This window comes from Schistocerca cancellata, unplaced genomic scaffold (genome assembly GCF_023864275.1).
Source record: "Schistocerca cancellata isolate TAMUIC-IGC-003103 unplaced genomic scaffold, iqSchCanc2.1 HiC_scaffold_782, whole genome shotgun sequence".
Taxonomy (NCBI): Eukaryota; Metazoa; Arthropoda; class Insecta; order Orthoptera; family Acrididae; genus Schistocerca; species Schistocerca cancellata.
In genome coordinates, this window is record NW_026046793.1 from 3,383,340 (window position 1) to 3,402,946 (window position 19,607).

General features: G+C 36.4%; 1 protein-coding gene across 2 annotated transcripts; it reads right to left on the reverse strand.

Annotated features, from left to right (window-relative positions):
• Positions 1-12,007: 12,007 nt before the first annotated feature.
• LOC126143141 (uncharacterized) lies at positions 12,008-18,862 on the reverse strand. Of its 2 annotated transcripts, none has more exons than XR_007529645.1 (4): positions 18,704-18,862; positions 13,693-13,844; positions 13,443-13,589; positions 12,008-13,322 (listed from the first exon to the last, which is right to left on the reverse strand). XR_007529645.1 is itself a non-coding variant. In XM_049915351.1 (4 exons), exons 1-4 carry the CDS (start codon positions 16,014-16,016, stop codon positions 13,173-13,175), a joined length of 456 nt encoding a protein of 151 aa, XP_049771308.1. In that variant the 5' UTR covers positions 16,017-16,019; the 3' UTR covers positions 12,008-13,172. The 2 variants fall into 2 exon arrangements, 1 of the variants encoding a protein (XP_049771308.1); XM_049915351.1 differs by lacking the exon at positions 18,704-18,862 and adding an exon at positions 16,010-16,019.
• Positions 18,863-19,607: the final 745 nt, after the last annotated feature.

Here is a 19,607-nt window from a genome sequence, read left to right on the forward strand (position 1 = left end):
AATTTTGCTATCTAGCTAAATGCCAAGGAATTTCACACACAGGGTTTAACTTACTGTATGATCCTAAGGTATGTTTATGGCACCAGTAAGTCATTTTAAGGTTCTTGGGATGTGATTCGTCTAATGCAACTAAATAAAAGACTCTTTTTATTGTACTATAAGTGGTTTACGTATTATTTGTGAAGCGTCTTCTGTGGAATTTTGAGTTGTTATTTGTGTGTATATGCCACCGGGAGATGTTATTGGGCAGTTTGCATATCAAGGATATCTGAATTTCGGCATTTAATAAACTCATTTCGACTTAGCAACTCGTTTTCGTTCTACATCGTGTTTTGCTCGTAAGTTTGGCAGAAATGCAAAATTAAACTGGCTAGAATTGCACGTTAATTGTGTACATAGCACTGTACAAAAACGGCAAGTGAACTGACGTTTAGCTGTATTGCATTTCAACAGACAGTTCGCATATTTTGCTGAGATTTCCGACTGGAGCAAATAGAATCCAAGGTATTAAGTGACACCTAACAAGTCGCTACAGTCTACACACACAAAACAATTTTTCCACGCAAAATTAAAATTTTTGATAAAATAAGTGAATTTTATTGACAGTTGAAACAAATCGGATGGAACGTTTTCAAGCTGATGATCACTGAAATCAGAAACGAAGGGCTGAAGCTGTAATGTGATTAATATCATTGTCCCCCACGTCCTTGAATATGTAAAATTTTAGATCAAATATGATCACCAAAACATTACCAGTATAAAACGAATTTAGAATAATCTACCAGTGTTGTGCATAATTATAATACTCAAATAATGCAGTGGAGTTACTAAAAGCATTTTACTTTCTGTGGGGTTTTAAAATTTTTGTCACCATGTTTCATTTGAGTATCTGTCATTCCACACGTGAACACCGCAGGTTCTCGTTTAGTATCGTTTATTTGCATTCAAATATACACCGTATGCACAAATTCTAAAGTTTTCAAGGAATCCTAATAAAACTGGTTTAATTTACACATGAGACTGCAAAGAATGTGTCGTGACCCAGTCTTTAATATAGGGCGCTTTCCGCAGTTATATTTACATTCTAGCAAATATCCGTATATTCATACTGCGGTCCAATACGAAGTTTTTGGTTCGAACGCGTTAATAGGCATACATATCCAAAAACCCCTAATCCTTCACTTGTTCCCAAACTAAAAACCGGAGCTATTTACCCAACAATACACTTAAAAGGCGTTAGCTCATTCCCTCTTGACTGCAATTACGTATCACGAGCCTCTCTTACAAAACACGTACAACCCAACAAAATACACAATCACAAACCAACGCTATGCAATTATCTTTCAAACTTACGAAGCAGCTGTAATATCCAAATTCGCGCGGACTGAAAACATATTACTTCCGATCAGTCATTCGAAATGGGAAGCCTAACAGACACAATCAGCATTCATATGGTGACAGAGGTCCCGCGAAAATCATACGAAGCGTTCAAAGATCTACCTACAAGCAGCTACGTCTCATTGGCTCTTACCGCCAACCAATGAGATATCGGTGCCAGTTGAAATAGCTACGTATAATGCCTCGTGGATTTACAGGGAAGCCTAACAGACACATCATTGTGGTCCAAAAACAGTCGGAAGTGACGTCAAAATTACGTATACGCAACGCGCTGCACACTTGTCGAGTATCGAGATCCGTGGTCGAGTCGAGTTAGGTGAAAGTTTTCGGACCACACTGGAGTGTATGTTAAAACGTCGGTGCGTGTCTGCTGAATCGTCCTGAAACGAGTGTGATCCGCTGATATGTGACCGTAATGTGAAAGAAATGTGGCTGTTATCGCACGTACACAGTAGCGGAGAAATGGAAATGTATTTATAAATTACGTAGAAGTAAATAAATCGTACGGATTCTCAGCTTATCGGATTTTACCTGTTTCTTGACCATGCTGTGATTGATCTGCTTATTCTGTCGAGGGCCAAATAGGTAGCATAAAATGTTATACACCTAAATAATAAATGCAGTATTTCCGTTACACATTCCATAAACCATCATGTATAACCGTTGAGAGAAACTAAACATTGCCATTGCTTACGAGAAATAGCTTTTGTTATCGAGTACGCAGCTCATACTGGGGGAAAAAACAAACTGTCAATAATAGTGTCGTGATAAGGCTATAAATTGTCACTTCCTGGGATACGTAAGATTCCAGTGCAGTCATAATGAAATATTGGTTTACCAAGAGCTGTTACCTGTGTTAAAAAAATAGATATGTTTTCTAAATTTTGCCTCACAGGAAGTTAATGCCTTTTGCCGTCTTCTCAGTTAATTGTGAAAACAACTTTTCAGAAGAAGCAGGCTTTGTTATACATTTAAGGGGTAGTTGTTTGGCTATACATAGGACAGCTAATCTTTTATATTAATAATAGTTTCTATGATCATACAAATGAATTTTGATCATGCAAAAGCGGCATTAAAGGATCATGAAAGAAACCTCCAAGGGCAACAAAATTCTTTAAAAAACTACTTCCTGTGTTCATTATACCACAGTTAAATTAGTAAGAATACTTGTGTGTTGTGCCATGCAGTGTCACACAAACTATATATGATTTAAGAAGAATGGGTAAATAACTTCACTGCATAAGAAACAAGGCAATTTGCTATGGGGTGCATAGCTCACTCAGCAAGAAAGAATAAATGACAGGCTGTGTTACAAAGAGTGTTGTCTTAAACCTTTCACATTATTTCCACTTTCCTGGCAATTTAACTATGCACACTTCATAGCTGAATGAAATATTTCATTTTGTATATGAATCCAGGTCATGTGGACTTTCTTCTCATATGGCTGTGACTTCAGTTTTGGAAAATTTTACTAAAAATTTACAAACAGAACGCTATGAAGCTTTCCATAAAGCATTCTTGTAACCATTCTTACTGTGAGAGCATACATCTACATTTTGCACCACATAATGCAGAGTAACTGTAGATTTGATTCAGATGTTCAAATACCGAGAGATGTAAGGTATTTATTGTGCTACACAGTTTTGATTAAGAAATCGTCTCCAGAAAACACTTGTTTTACTAATGCTAATGCATCTGGTATTCTGTGAATAATAAGATAATTTTATACACTACAGTCTGATAAGATGACCAAATTTAAAGAGACTACAGTAACAGCTATGTTACATTAACTGTGATTAGGAAGACAGGCTACTGTTTGCCTTACAGGTAACAGTGAAAGAAAATCATTTCTGCTGCCATCTGTAAATTAAGTAGCAGTCTGACTTCCTATTGAGATAAAGCCATGTGTTATTTAAACTTGTTGTTGATGCTGTGATACATACAGGTTCTGAATTTTGAAAATTCCAGTAACACTTCAAATTAAAGTAAATGAGACATTGGTAACAAATGCATGTAGTGTTGCAAACTTCTTAAATAGGTACAGTACTTTGTATCTGTTACTGACAGCTTCAAGTTATCAGGTTCAGTTAACAGTGCAATTGAACATCTGAGACCACTCCCTACAAATAACCAGTAAACTGGAAATGACACTCACTTCTCCCTAAGTAGCAGCATCCATCATAAAATCCTTAAAGTATTCTAGTGAAGTTTTTCAAAGTGTATTCATGTGAGTTGAGTTGTACCTCATATTATTTGTGTAATCAATCTCTTATCAGTGGAACATTTCCAGACTGTCTAAAATATGCCTAAGTTAAGCCTCTGTACAAGAAGAGCATTAAAGAGATACTATCAAATTATTGATCATTTTCACTTTTGCTGGCGTCTTCAAAAATATTTGAAAAGGTTGTGTCTAAGCATCTTCTTAAGCATCCGACTGCAAACAGTATATCATCCAAGTCACAGTTTGGGTTCCTTATGCTTACTGATATAGAGAAGGGTATTTGCACATACTGTGGGAATAATTCATAAGAAAACAAGTTAGAGGCTACTGGCATTCTCTGTGACCTGTCAAAAGCCCTTGACTATGAATCACAGCTTTCTCTCAAGAGAATTAGAATATTGTGATGTCACTGGCAGTGCTGCAAAATGGTTAGAGTCTGACCTAACTAAAAGGAAACAAGGGTGTCACTGCAAATACATGCAGAGTAAGCAAATAGTCTTCGTCTGATTGGGAAGTAATTACATGTGGTGCACCTCAAGATTCCATCCTGAATCTGTTGTTTATTCCTGTCTACAGTAATGACCTCATCTGTTAAATTGCCAGATGCTAAGTTTGTTTTGTTGGCACATGACACAAACATTGCAACAAATAGCAAGTCAAGTACAGATTTAGAAATTGCTACTAATCAAATTTTCACTGACAATAAATGGTTTAGAAGTAATTTACTGTCATTAAACTTTGGAAAGACCCACTATATGCAGATAAGAACCTGTAAGAAATTTGTTTCCAGGATGTGTATAATGTACGAAGACATGCAGATAGAAGCAGTTGACAGTGTTAAATTTCTCGGGTTACAACTCAGTAATAAATTCAGTTAGGAAGGGTGTGTGCCACAAAATTGCTGAAGCACCTAAACAAGTTTGTATTTGCAATGGGAATGATGTCAGATGTAGGAGATAGAAAAAAAAACTTGCTTACTTCATTTGCTTTCATATTTTGAAGTACCTCGTCAAACCGAGCAAAAGTTTTTAGACTGCAGAAGTATGTAATAAGACTCAATTGTGTTGTAAATTCCATATAATCATGTACAAATCTGAGCAAGGAAGTGGATATTCTAACCAATGCTTCAGTATATTTATCCCTTAAAGAAATTGGTTCCAAATAACATGTTTATTTCCAGACAATAGCTCAGCACATAGTAAAATACTAGCAACAATAAGACCTAAAATTGCTTACCTTGGTCCAAAGAGGAGTCCAGTTTACGGGAACACACATTTTCAATAAATTGCCAGCTACCATTAAAAAGTTTGTTTCAGAAACAGCACAGTTTAAACAGAGTTTGAAAGATTTTTAGGCAGGCGGCTCTTCTATAAATGAATATCTTAACAGGGACTGTTAGACCAGCTTAAGTAAAAATGTCTTAGATTTGGTTTTACAACAGTTAAGATTAGGTGTTGTGTGTGTGATAAATTTGTTAAAAGTGCATAACAGTTTCATTCTGAGTGTATTAATTCTGTAAACGTTGGCAGTCCCAGTTTATCTGTTATGTATTCACATACCTTTAAAGTATCCTGACATGTGATCAGGGAAGCGTTATATTCAGATGGTCTTTGTTTTTTATGTTGTTCTTTGACATATTCCATATCCAAGAAACCCATCTCATTTTTGGGTCTATAGAATGAGAACTGAATCTAATGTAGTAAAATACATCTGAGGATGTTAAACATGGCTTCAGTTATCAGCATAGATGTGTAGCCGTTTCAGTTGCTAAGATGAGAACTTAAAGATACCAGTGATATTTATTATGGGTTTATTATGTTAATCATACCTGTGTACACCCAATTCAATTGATAAGCAACTCGTATGGCTATAATTTATATGTAAAATATTGTCAGGATAGAACAATTGTCATATCCAATCACTCAATGAACGCTACTTTTATGTCAGGTCTTTCGTTCCACTGTTGAATCTTCGAATTGTGTGTAATGAACTGGCAAGAGCTACAGACAGTGCCATGATATACAGCCAAGCATTTTAAATGCATGTTGAATCAGAGCTTGAAGATGATACTGATTAGTTAAAAACCTTTGTTGAATTTGTATACCATTACTTTAATATTTCCATTCCCCTCAAAACATTGGTAATACAGATCACAGTAAGGATTGTACACTAAATTAATTCCTCTGCAACAGGAACAACACCCCTTTAAACATACGCCTGCAAGTCGTGGTTTCACCTTCTACAATACTTCACTCCCGGTCTCACTCCCTTCCCAAGAACTGCACACTTTTCATGTCTTTACACATTACTGTTACATCAGCGTGCAAATTTTAGTCTTTGTATTTTATCCTTGCTACCTTCAGAATTTCCTAGTGTATAGTCCAGCCAACAGTGTCAAAAGCTTTCTCTATATCCTCTTGTAAGATTTTTCGTAGGACCAATACTGCCTCATGTGTTGCTACTTTTTCCCAGATACCAAAGTAATGTTTCCTGAGGTCAGTTGGCACCTACCAGTTCGTCCACTATACCTTACTTAATTTGTGTCAAACTACAACCATGACTTGCCACACTGATAGTTCTGTAATATTTCCAACTTTCAGTGCCTGGTTTTCTTGGAATAGGAATTATTACTTCCTTCTGAATCGTGAATGTTTTTCACTTGTCTCTTATCTTGCATACCACATGGAATAGTTCGACTTGGCTGTCTGAAGGATCTCCACAAATGTGAGGGAATGTCTACTCCAGGTGCCTTGTTTGGGTGCAGGTCTTTCATCACCATGTGAAATTATTCTCTTAGTCTATCTCCCACCTAGTCTTCATCTGTCTCTTATAATATTGTACTCTAATTTCTCTCGTTATAGTAAACAGTTGAAGTAAGAGCCCGTATTCCAACTTTACTCTTTTGATGAATTTTATACACAATCTAATGTACCTTAGATTAAAGGTAAGTTAAACAATCCCCATTCTTCCTGCTACAATAAAAATATTCAGGAAGAATATGTACAATCTGAATGCCTTGACACAGTGTATTTTTTGGAAAGTGGTCCATACATGTAAGTAGTTACCAGTCCTTTGTGCATTTAATAAAGTTTTTTCTGCTCTGTTCATATAACACTAAGGTTTTTGGTTAGTCTATCTCTACAATAGGATGCAGCTGGCTTAAATATCCAGAAAGGATATGGAAATAACTTAATCCAACAAAAGTGACTGCTTATGGCAACCTTTATACTTTTGGGGAACCCTGCCTCCTTTTCACGAGTTTGTAAATGACTTTTTTCTTAACCTTCCTTAATGTGGCACAAATCAACTCTTCCATCATAACAGTTACCAGCAACAACAGAGTGAAACTGATACATAAGGAATATCAGTCACACATGTTACCTATGTGGATTGCTAGTGTTTGTAACAGAAGCCTCTTTAAGAAATTTAATAAATCTAAAAGGAAAACTTGGCAGCAGAGTGCAAAATCACATGACATTCAAGGCAAAAGTTTCTTAGATGCATGTGAAACATACCTTGAAGAATATACTAAACCACTTAAAGGGTTCAAAGTTGTACTGAAGTATCACCATTATGTAGTACTACTACTACTACTACTACTACTACTACTACTACTAAACGCAGCCTGTTTTGTCGGCTTTGGTGAATAATAGTCAGTAAAAACCTTACTAATTTATATGAAGCTGGTATCTGTACAGCTCTGTGATCTTGCAGCTCTCTAAGAATGAAATTATAATGAAATCCCAGACCTTTAGCCGCTTACAGGTGTTGATAATTAGGTATATTCTGCACACAATTTCTGATCTGTTATTGCCACATTTCCCATGAAATGATAATATCTTACACACACACACACACACACACACACACACACACACACACACACACACACACACACACACAACTCAGGTCACCAAGCTACAGAATTATTATACAGAAACAAAAAATATAAATATCAATCTATTTTATTGGGCATTTACATATGATTACACCTTACCACAATCAACATTAAAAATATTACATGAACATAAATCCATCTGCCACACAGCAAAAAAATAAGCTTAAATGGATAATTCAAAATTTAACTTGACACAGAATAGCCTTAAAAATTGAAATTGTATCACGTGTCATCAGTGAAGAACTAAACATTTTTAAGTGTTGACACATGAACTGCAATCCAACATAATGGGTTGCAAATACTCAGTTTAAGAATATAAAACATTTCTCCAACCACAGTTTTACTTCACTTGGCTCATACTGGAAGGAAATCCTAGGTTTACCACCTGACAGTGGATCAATACTGTGGCTATGGCAATCTCTTCCACAATCACCAACTGAGGAACTGTTTACAGTTTGTACAGAAAATGTGAAAACTGTTTTTCATATCAATCAGGACACTCATTTCTAAAGCACCTCCTTTAAATGTCTCAAAGATAGCTGAAAGACTATCTCTATGCTTCTCCAGCAAATCAGCACACACACATGCTAACAATAGCTTGTAAAGGAAATACAAATTCAGGTGCACGATGGAATGACATCATACAGCCAATAATTTGGCTCTAGATACATTTATTGATAATTTCACTGGGACACACGTATCAGGTCTAATGAATACTACATTTTACCCCACTGAAAGAAATTATATTCACACATATTGGACCTTGTAATGTACAAATAAAGCATTGTTTGATGAGACTAGATTGCAGAATCATGCTGACGAGTGGCACAAGGAATAAAGCAATCACATGATTTATTACAAACATGGTATAGGTGCCAATGGAGGAGTGAAACCATAACTTTTTTCTATCAGAGCTGTTAGCAAAGAGATCTTTTGAAGAAGTACAGGGATAGTTGTTATATGCAACATACAAAACAACAACACATGATATGCCTTTATTTTTTTATAGCTGTAAAGAGTAATGCAGGTTATTTGGTTTTCTTTTTCATTCAAGTTGAAAATGCGAGATCCATTCATGAAGCACTAGCCATTTTCAAGGATTGGAATCCCATCTACTGGGTTACTGATTTCTTATAGTCTGAGATAAATGCAACTGATCTAGCATTTCCTCAGACAAAAGTGTACTTGTGCCTTTTCAGTCTGAAACAGGTTTGAGGAAGATGGCTGAATATATACCAAATGACATGAAGAGATTTCTGGGCATGTGGCAAGAAATTTTAGAATCACCAACAGAGAATTTACAGATCATACAAAAGAGATAGTGAGGCTTCTCAGAGAAACGAATATGCATCACCGTACGTTTAACAGCAGCGGCTACTGGTACATGAAAAGTGAGTGGAAGCTTATGAGGACAAGGGCAATTTTGATACCATTGACATTACAAGTGGAGTTGAAGCCATGAACAAGATTGTAAACATTTTTTTTTTCCTAAAATGGAACACAGATGGGACCTTCAATGGGGCTACTAGGGATATAAGAAATAAATTTCTTCCAAGCCTAATTAGAAAGTACTGTCTGCAGAATTCTGCCATCAAATCATAACAGACATGTTCCACTGTTTTTTCATTTTTTTAAAAAAAAGCAAGTTTGTGAAACATGTCATGCAGTGATATGAACCAGGGAAAGTTGAGTTAACTGCAAGATTAGTGAATGTGAAGTTGGACAATGTTTTGTATGGAGAGTACAATGTTCAAAGACTGTAATTATGTTGTAAGCTTTACTCTACCAAACTGCACATGTGAAGATTTTAAGATATATAAATACCCATGCAAGCATTTCTGTGCGATCTTTATTTTCTATCCAGAGTGGGGTTTTGATAAAATACCAGAAGGCTGCAGGAATAGCCCATTAATCTGTCTCCACGAGATGTACAGGTTTGGTTTCAGAAGTGTGTCTGCAGTAATTTCACATGAAGATAGTAGCAATGAGGACAAAGTTGAGGAAACACATAGAGCATCACACTGATACCTTAACCATTTCTTTGCAGCAATTTGAAGTGAAGGTGTTGTTCAAACAAGTTTATAATCTCACATACAACTGTATCAACAGTGAAACATTATGAAAAGTACTTGAATCACTCAGCAACTGTGTGCCAGATTTGCAGTTAGCAAACCCTGAAATTTGTGGTCTCCCCACAGCTGTGCCATCAAATTCCCAACAATAATATTAAGTAAGATGCCATTACTTTTACAGGGCCTGGCATAAAGACCCCTCTCATTGTAATGTTCATATATTTGTGCCTTAATGGATAATTAACTACTAAGGAATAGATCACATGGAGGTCATAGCATTCCATTTGAAGGATCAAACAATAAGAGCTATCTAAAAAATACAAATAAGGGAGATCTTTATGCCAAGTTCTGTAAGCAAACTGTCACACATTTGAATTTTTAAGTAGCAGTAGTGAAAAATATTTATCTGTGGAAAGTTAATAAGGTAGTTGTATTGACCGTGATTTGTATTTCCTTTACCCAAGCAACAATGTCTACTTCTCATTACAAGAAATTCTTGGATTGTTGAGAAACCTGTCAAAAATTACAATCAAGTTGCAAACATTTATGTGCCACAACAAATGGCAGTTTGATACACACGTGAAATACTACATGGATTGTTTTCCTTCAGGAATACTATCAATCTTCGATATCCTTGGAATATAACAGTCTTGATTCAATCTGGTGTGAATTTTCCCACGGACTGAAGGCCACAAATCCATCGTAACTGAACCTAACAAATAAATTAACAACAATTAATTGAGTTATGCAACATGAAGACAACTGATACACATGTTTTGAAGGCACAATTCCAAAATTTAGTACTCACTTCTTTTGGTGCCCAATGACATTACTCACCAGCTGCAATGCCCAGAACTACTTTATAACTGAATTTAATAAACATTACTGGTATTCCAGTAACAGTAATTGCTTCTGTGTGGTCTGTGCAGTAACTCTGCAAAGTTATTAAGAACATTAGAACCAAGGTGGTAGATATGCAATATGTAGGTAACTGATACACATTAAGCTTCCAAAGCAAATAAAAAAAGTCAATCCTTACTTCATTTGGTCCCAATGACATTGATGACCAGATACCATATCAAGGAAACAGCACACTCTTCTGTCAGAGTGATACTGGGCAATCTCACATGTTCATTAACAGGGCAGTCTTTATCTTTTTCTCTGTTTCACGTGAATCACTAGACATGTATTGAAGCAAGTGAGAGCAAGTGCATTCTTACTTGGAAAAAGAAATGCAAAATCTTTTCTCCATCAGTCATACGACATCTCAATGCCACTAAGATATATCTTATTTATTTTTTCCACCTTTTCAATTCTCAACATTGTCCCATATTTGAATTAAACTAATTTAAAGTTAAAATCTTTTACTTCATATTTTAAAAAGTTTGCAAGTTCTACACTATCATCTAGTTTAATTCCTCAGAAAAATCTTTTCTCTGGTGAACAACGAAAAATCCAGGATGGAATGTAACAATATTATGAAAAGGATAGTTGTTGCTGCTCACCAAATAGTGAAGATGCCGAGTCACAGAAAGGCACAACAAAAAGACTGTCGGACTTATCTTTCGGGCAACAAGGGCCTTTTCAAAAGCGCGCGCGCGCGCACACTCACTCACAAACACACACACACACACACACACAAATGTAGCAACTATCCTTTTTATAATATTTTATCTATTGCTACTTCGAAATTCAAATGTGCAACAAAGTTTAAAAGCAGAGACCAACATAAAGACCTCATAGCATTCCATCTCGAGGATCAGAAATGACGGAGCTTATTCGTATTTTACATAGACAAAGAGCTATCTAAAATCCAAATAAACCATCATTTCTTACCCTTCAAATGGAAAGTTATAATGTGTTTAAGACAGATCTCTTAAGGCTTTTGGCATCGTTCTTCACTATTGTTTGGAAGTTGATGGCACTACTAATGGGAGACCACCAACTTCAGGATTTGCTAATTGCAAATCTTGCACACAGTTGCTCAGTGATTCAAGTACTTTTTGTAATGTTTCGCTGTTGCTGCAGTTGTATGTGAGATTATAAATCTGTTTACACAGCTCCCTCGCTTCAAACTGCTGCGAAGAAATATTCTGGGTTTGAACAAGACCATCTGTATTTGCTGCCTTGACAGCCTCCTCAGCTGCTTCATCAGTACTACTACCTTCGCATGAAATTACTAAAGAGCCACTTCTAAAGCCCACACCATACATTTCATCAAGACAGATTAATGGACTAGTCTCATAACTTTCTGGCATTTTATCAAAACCCCACTCTGGGTAAAAAATAAAGATTGCACAGAAGTGCTTGCATGGGTATTTATATCTCCGAAAATCTACACATTTGCAATCTGGTATATCAAAGTTTACAACATAACTACACTTTTTGGACTTTGCACTCTCCCCACAAAATGAACCATCCAATCTCCCACTCACTGATTTTGCAGTTAACTCAACTTTCGCTGATTCATATCGCTGCATGACATGTTTCACAAACTTGTTTGTTTTTTATGCAAAAACAGTGGAACATCTTTGTTATAAGCTTTGATGGCAGAATTCTGCAGACAGTACTTTCTAATTAGGCTTGGAAGAAACTGGTTTATTATAACCTTAGTAACCCCAGTTAAAGTCCTGTCTGAATTGTGTTTAAGGAAAAAATGTTTTACAACCTTGTTCATGGCTTCAACTCCATTTGTAGTGTCAATGGTTGCAAATCTGCCCTTGTCCTCATACGCTTTCACCCATCTTTCACATACCGTTAGCCACTGCTGTTGAAAGTATGGCCACGCACGCTCGTTTCTCCGAGAAACCTCGTGCGTTCGCAACTCTTCTACGTGATCTCTAAATTCTCTCTCTGTTGATGATTCTGAAATTTCTTGCCACATGTCCAGAAATCTCTTCATGTCATTTGGTACACGTAGATTATCCTTTTTTTCAACCATCTTCCCCATGCCTGTTTTGGATGGAAAAGGCACAAGTAAACTTTTGTCTGAGGGAATGCTTGCTCAATTGCATTTATCTCCGACTCCGAGAAATCGGTAACCCAATAGAGGGGATTCCAATCCTTGTTCCAGTCCTTGAAAATGTCTAGTGCTTCATGAATGGATCTTGCATTTTCAATCTGAATGAAAAAAACCGACAACCAAATAGCCCACATTACTCTTCACAGCTATAAAAAATAAAGGAATATCATATGATGTTTTGTATGTTGCATCTAACAAACAACTACCCCCATACTTCTTCAAAAGATCTCTCTGCCAACTGCTCTGATAGCAAAAAAGTAATGGTTTCACTTCTCCATTGGCTTCCATACAATGCCTATAATAAATCATGTGATTGCTCGAGTCTTTGTGCCACTCATCAACCTGATTCTGCAGTCTAGTCTCGTCAAACAATACTTTATTCGTACTATAAAGGGTCCGATAAATGTGACTGTAAATAGTTTTCTCTGTGGGGTAAAAGGTAGTATTCATTTGACCTGGTATGTGTGTCCCAATGAAATTGATTTCAACAAATCTATCTAGAGCCAACTTAATGACTTTGAGAGATGTCATTCCACTGAGTTACTAAGTTTTTGATTTCCTTTACAAGTGAAGGATGTATGTACCCACTTGCTTCAACACTTTCAGTAGCATGTGTGTGTGCGCACTTGCTGGAGAAGCAGTCAAATAATAACGTAGGTAGCCCTTCGGCGGGCATGGCAATGCCAAATCTTTCTGTAGACTTGCAAGAACCTGTAAGACAAAAATGTATCAATTATTTAATTAAGAGCATTAAAAACAATAGATTTTAAAGTATACTGTCAACTGATCATGTAAAATTTTCTCCAAGCAGAACCCAAACTGGATACTTACTTTTGCCTTGGTATCCCTGTGTTCAGTTGCTGAGTGCATACTGTAATCAGGATACACCCTTATACACTTCATATTTAAAGTTGTTGGGCAGTTGGATTTTCCAGTATCCATGATCCTCAATCTCTTACGAGGAGTCACATGGTCTTCCTAAAGAGGGTAAAGAACTACTATAAAATTTATTTAATAAACTTTCCCTGTAACGAACTTGTTTTATGGAAAGTAAGTCTATCTTAACACAGCATGATATTACCAAGTGCTCAGGTACACTAGACTCTTTACTTTTATAGTATTTCGGCCCCAAAACACAGTGCCTTGACCACACACTCTCCACTGCAAATGCACAACCAAAAAAGGGGATAGGGACATGTTCCTGCATTTGCTTGAAGAAATGCTTTGTTTTACCTGGAACAGTTAATATATTTCTCACAGACAAAAACACAAACATTGTTATTGTTAAATAATTCACATATGTTATTGCTAATTAACTAAATACAATGTGAGAAAACATTTCATTCATTTGATAGGTATTGTCAAAGTTCTAAACTGATGGAAGCAGATTGTCTACTTTACATAGTACTGGAGCAAAATTTTACAGGATGTCACACCTATTGTATCTAGCAAAGAAATGGAACTGACTGCCATGTGCAATGAGGATACCATACTGATTTTGGGCAACTTAAGTGCTTTATTGTGGTTCCAATAAATGTGGAATTAATATTCTTTGTAAACAAAGGAGATGTGAAGAACACTTATGTAGAAAAATGTAATTACTATAAATGTGGAATTACAAAAAATAAATGTAACTAGGAAGACAAAGCTAAACATGCCTGTCAATAGGTTCAATGAGCTGACTACTGTTTTACATATCAACACCACAATTATCGAAAACCATAGAAACTATTTCAACATGAACACAGCAGTATAGATTCATTAAAATTATTTGTTAGTTGGCATCTGTCACTTGTTGCTGAAGTGTTAGCACACCGGCTGCTGCTGTATTATAGGCAACAAACAGAGCAGGTCACTCAGCAAGTGCTGTTCAATTTAATTTTCGTGTTAAAAAAAGTAGGTTTAGCTCAGTAGAGGCAGAGCACAGGTGGGGTTACAAAAGGATGGGAGATGTATACATGTAACTCTGTGCAGTGTTGGAAGTGGCCATTATGAAATAACATGAATATGACATGCTCTGCTGGCAACTGGTTTTGGAGTGACCAATGGCATAACTGTGGCAGATACGACATTTTATAGCCCAGAATTTAAACTCGTTTGATAACCTAACCGCAACATGATGTGCAATATATCCTAGAAAATGGCTGTCAGCATTCTACAGAAGAACTGTTAATCATACTTTGTTCACAACAATTAATACACTGACCACGGGCAGTCGCAGCAGAGCCTCACACCTAATGCTGTTGCCTGGCCTGGCTTGACGGTGAAACACCCAACACTAAGCATGTGGCAGGAAACTAGCTGAAGCTATTCTCTATAAGCAAACTCAAGGGGAAAAAAATTGTATTTCAGTGCTAAAAGCAAACTAATTTCTTCCTTTAATTAATTATGGCACCTGAAACTGTCCTCACACAAGCTGCATGGACTGCCAAATTACCAACTGATGAGCAGTCCTGGTTTTTATTCAGTTACATGTTATAGGTGACAAGCTGATTTCAAATGAAATAATGATATGAAGAAGAAATATAAGGAATTAAAAAGTAAATACAATGTCAAAAATGACACAGCAGAGTGTTAGAAATAAAACTGCATCCAAACCTATTAACTGAATAAAAATAATGAAGTAATTTTGATAATATATTGGTATAAAAAATATCAAAGAATCTGTCAAAACTCAAATCCACAACTTTATATGGATCAGGAATGTTTCTTATCTGTTGCACTATGCCACCACTCTACATTACACTAATGTAAGATTATTTGGTCCCAACGATCATGTGCTGCCTTCAACCAGATCAGCCTTTCACATTATGTTACGATGCTAAAGCTAGCTCTAGCACCATAAAGATATTGTAAGGATACGTAGTTATGCCTACTGTCTTAAAATGTTTAAGGCCAATCTGGTTGTAGGCAGCAAATGATTGCATGGCGTTCAAACACATCAAGAAAGGAAGTCAGACAAGAAAATGGAAGTGGATTGATCAGCTGTTGTGGCAGTCAGGAAATGGCGAACAGAGATTGTTTGGACCTGACGCATTCAGCACTCTGGAGGAAACCAGCTCCAACAGGAATTGTAAACCAACTAATAATTTTAATCAGCCTATTATCAAATGCAAGTGTGTAAAAATTACTGAATGTATGGCTGTGAAAATGGATAAATGACAAACAAGTCAACACAGAGGAAAATGATTAATACAATTCTGCCTCGCATATCACAACAACTATTAACGATAACAAAAAGTCAATTCCATCAATTGTTAGTGCAGCTTAGAAAGAAATATCCATTTAAAGTATATATACTATCCCTAATTCCAGCAAACTAAGTTCTTCCTTCAAGTATACATATATGAACTAAAATGGTAAACCACAGAAAGTAATTAATGCAGCAGTTCACTTACTTTTCATAACATCTGAAGATGGCTCTTTATAACGACTACTTCTCACACATTATGAAAACCCCACAGTTTTCAGCTGATTGAGAAGTGTTTCCACCTGAGAATAAAGTGACCAGTAGCATAAACTGAGGGTAACTACACTGAAGGTTAACTGGGAAACATGAATGAAGAGGGAAATTTTAGGCTTTACAAAATTCAGTTATTTAATGTACACAGCCGTTCATCACATCTGATGTTTTTGACAGCTAAAGTAAGTGTTGTTATTAACCATGGATGAGTTAACAAAATTGGGAGTTCATTTGTCTGCTCTTTTGCTTTTATTCCATTGTTATTCACTGACCACAAATTATGTTACTGTTGACTTCAGTTAAAATTGTGATCATAAAATGTTCTTTCAGTTGTGATTATGATGATGAAAAATATTTTCCAAGTGCACATGAAGTTTAATGACCTAGTTTTGGGGTTAACTGATCAGTGCTTCAGTTAACCTCATTTCAAGCACGCCTAGCCTTATGTCAACAAAAGCTTTATTAAGCATAATAATTATGCATACTATGAATTCCAGGTTTTATATACTAAGAATAAGACAATCACCAATCAAAACTATCCAGTACAACTGATGAAAGTTGAAACTGGTTAATACATCCATGAAAAAGTTTTTGTAAAAATTACAAAAAGATTTCTCTCCTACAATTGAAAAATATCAGTTTTCAGCTGTCAAACTCTTAACAAAAGTGGAAGACCTCTGCCTACATTACTTCAATACAACATCCATTAAGCTTAATCACAAAATCTGCAAGCATCTTGGCACATTAATTTGCAAAGGGATTGAAATCTGTGACAAAGACCTGGGAAAGAGAGCATGATACGATGAATTGCTCACAGAATTCATGAAACTTCCATTACGTACATAACACACTCCCCTCAAAGACCACAACTTATGATTCTGCATAATCATCATATGAAAAAAACAGCATAATTTTGCATACTCTCCCACATCATACAAGCCATAAGCTACGACTTCTTGTCTTGAAGTCTTACTTAAGTTATTGTATGATACAGGAAATTATCTAATGACAAAAGAGCAAAATCAATCACGATCTGGGCTGGTTAGCCAGAATTCCTCCTTATCACCAACAGAAATAATACATCACTTAAGGCTTATTTGACTGATACACTCCAAACTTAAAAATAATTTGCCATCTATTTCTACTATTGGTATTCCTGACAAGGTTATAGATGCAGACCTCAACATTTCTCCTCCTCGAGAAGTCTATCCAGCAGAAGAACTGAGATAATATCTCCAGAAGACATTTTGCCTCATCCCAAGTACTATGTTGTGAGAGGAAAAACTAACAAAAATAAATAAATGACTTAATAACTCACTCCCATCAACATCATCTCCAGTAAAAGCCAGATCAATAGAAGAAATTAAAATAAAATCTAGCAGGGCAATAAGAAAAGAGTGTAGATGTGAAAGAACACCTGTAAGAGAGAAGTTTAACTTTGAGGGCTTCAAAGTGTCAATGTTCTATACCCTATGAGGACCCATATTCACCAACGAGCATTTCTAAAGACTAAAACAGCTTACGTTATCAAAATTTCAGTGTGGTGCAGAGAAAATTTTAGATCCTGACAGACTTTGTCTACAAATATAATCCAGCAATCCCAATAGAGTTCCAACATTATCCACACATACTTAAGCAGCCACCTAAGCAGTGGTAATAATTGAAACATTGTAACATGTATTAATTAAGCGGACAGTTATTACTGAGCAATGGTATCCTGAACAAAAAGCTCTCACTCAGCATCCATCAACAATACACCTTTGCTCAGAATTCAGTACGGAGGCCAAACATGGTCATGTTGCAACATTTGCATAAAGTGGCATTCATTACAGTGCTATTGAGGAAAAAAGTTGTTTCATAGCTGATGTCACTGACCTTGCTGAAACTTTGGTGAGAAACTAAGGATCTTACAGTCATTTGAATTACAGAGCTCCATATCCCTGCATAGACAGTATTCTAGCTAATCTCTGAATTCAGTACCTCAATGAAATTCAGCTCAGTGCCAGCACAAAGAAAACAGGAGTAATGGATTTGTGCAATTATGCACTGGAGCTGATACTGCAATTAGATAGAACTATGTAAAATTCCTGGGAAAATGCAGGATACTTTTATGTGGAATACAGAGCCCACGCTCTGGCAATGACATTAGCTGCAAATATACTGCTTTTTATTTTCCTTTTGCATGACTGTTCCCAGACCCTGAGTCCCATTTTCATGTGTGTGTCTTCTAAATTATGCCATTTACTCGAGACGACGTATGCGCTTGAGCTGCTGCAATGTTCAGTTTCTCTTACTATAATACATTGATGACGAACTCAGAAACGGCGAATTTTGAAACAAAGTTGCCATTAACTTCCTAAACAGCGATCATTAATTACAATATTCCACGCGTATATGTTACAGTAAAGGTAATGTAACAATGCAGAACCTCACAACGAAAACAAATAAAAAATTGCATAATACATAAAAAACTCACATAAAAATTGGAATCAGATCGCGGAAAGCGACATATAAAATTTATTAAAATGAAATCTTAACTGGCAGCAGAAAAAAGTTATTTTCTAGAGTTCCTAATGTCTCTAAAGGCGCATATTTTTGCCAGCCAATTCTAACATAAAATTATTATTACCTCCTCCAACGAATTACAATAGCCTGAAATCAAGCCATCCTCTGAAATCTTTCAGAGCGTCACGAAAGATGTTTTCATACACCTGAGACATTTTGCTCGATAGCGAAAACACAACCACTCAAGATACACGGGCAGTATGACAGTGAAGAACAAAGCAGACGCTTTTCCCGCTAACTCGATTCGACCACAGATCTCGATCAGTCGACAAGTGTGCAGCGCGTTTATGTATACGTCATTTCGACGTCACTTCCGAGTGGTTTTGGACCACAATGATGTGTCTGTTAGGCTTCCCGGATTTACAGCCCAAGACAATAAAGGAAAAAAAACAGCCCAAGATTATACAACTGGCCCATAAAACATCAAAACGGGCTGCCACCTTCATACGGCGGGCACTTGCTTACCTCGTTTCACTTTCAACTGCGATGAATTCAAGGTAAACGAGTCTACAACCTCAGTTAACTTTAATCGCGATTAATTCCCTCATTTAACTTAAAACGAGGGTGGTGTATTACAATTTTTGAAAGGCCTATTTTTTCGGTTAACTTTTAATCGACCTTGGTGTAATCGACAACAAGTGTCGATAATCGAATTGTACACTGTGACGTTTGAAAGAGTGCGCGACTGCGCGAGTTGAAAGAGGCAATCGGCGTGACATCCAGTGAGCTAGTGGCAACAGAGTCGAAACATTGCGAAGGTTTGAGCTATTCAATTAAATCCGCTTTTCCTGACAGCCACCTGTAACCATAGTGCTATTTTTTCGTTTTCTCGCTGGATTACTGCTGAATACTCCATTTCATTGTTGTAACGAAAACCTAATGTAATATAATAATTATCACGTTTGGGACCTACTTGACCACGCCATGTACAACTAGGGGCATTTTATGGTTTAGTTTTACCTTTTCTT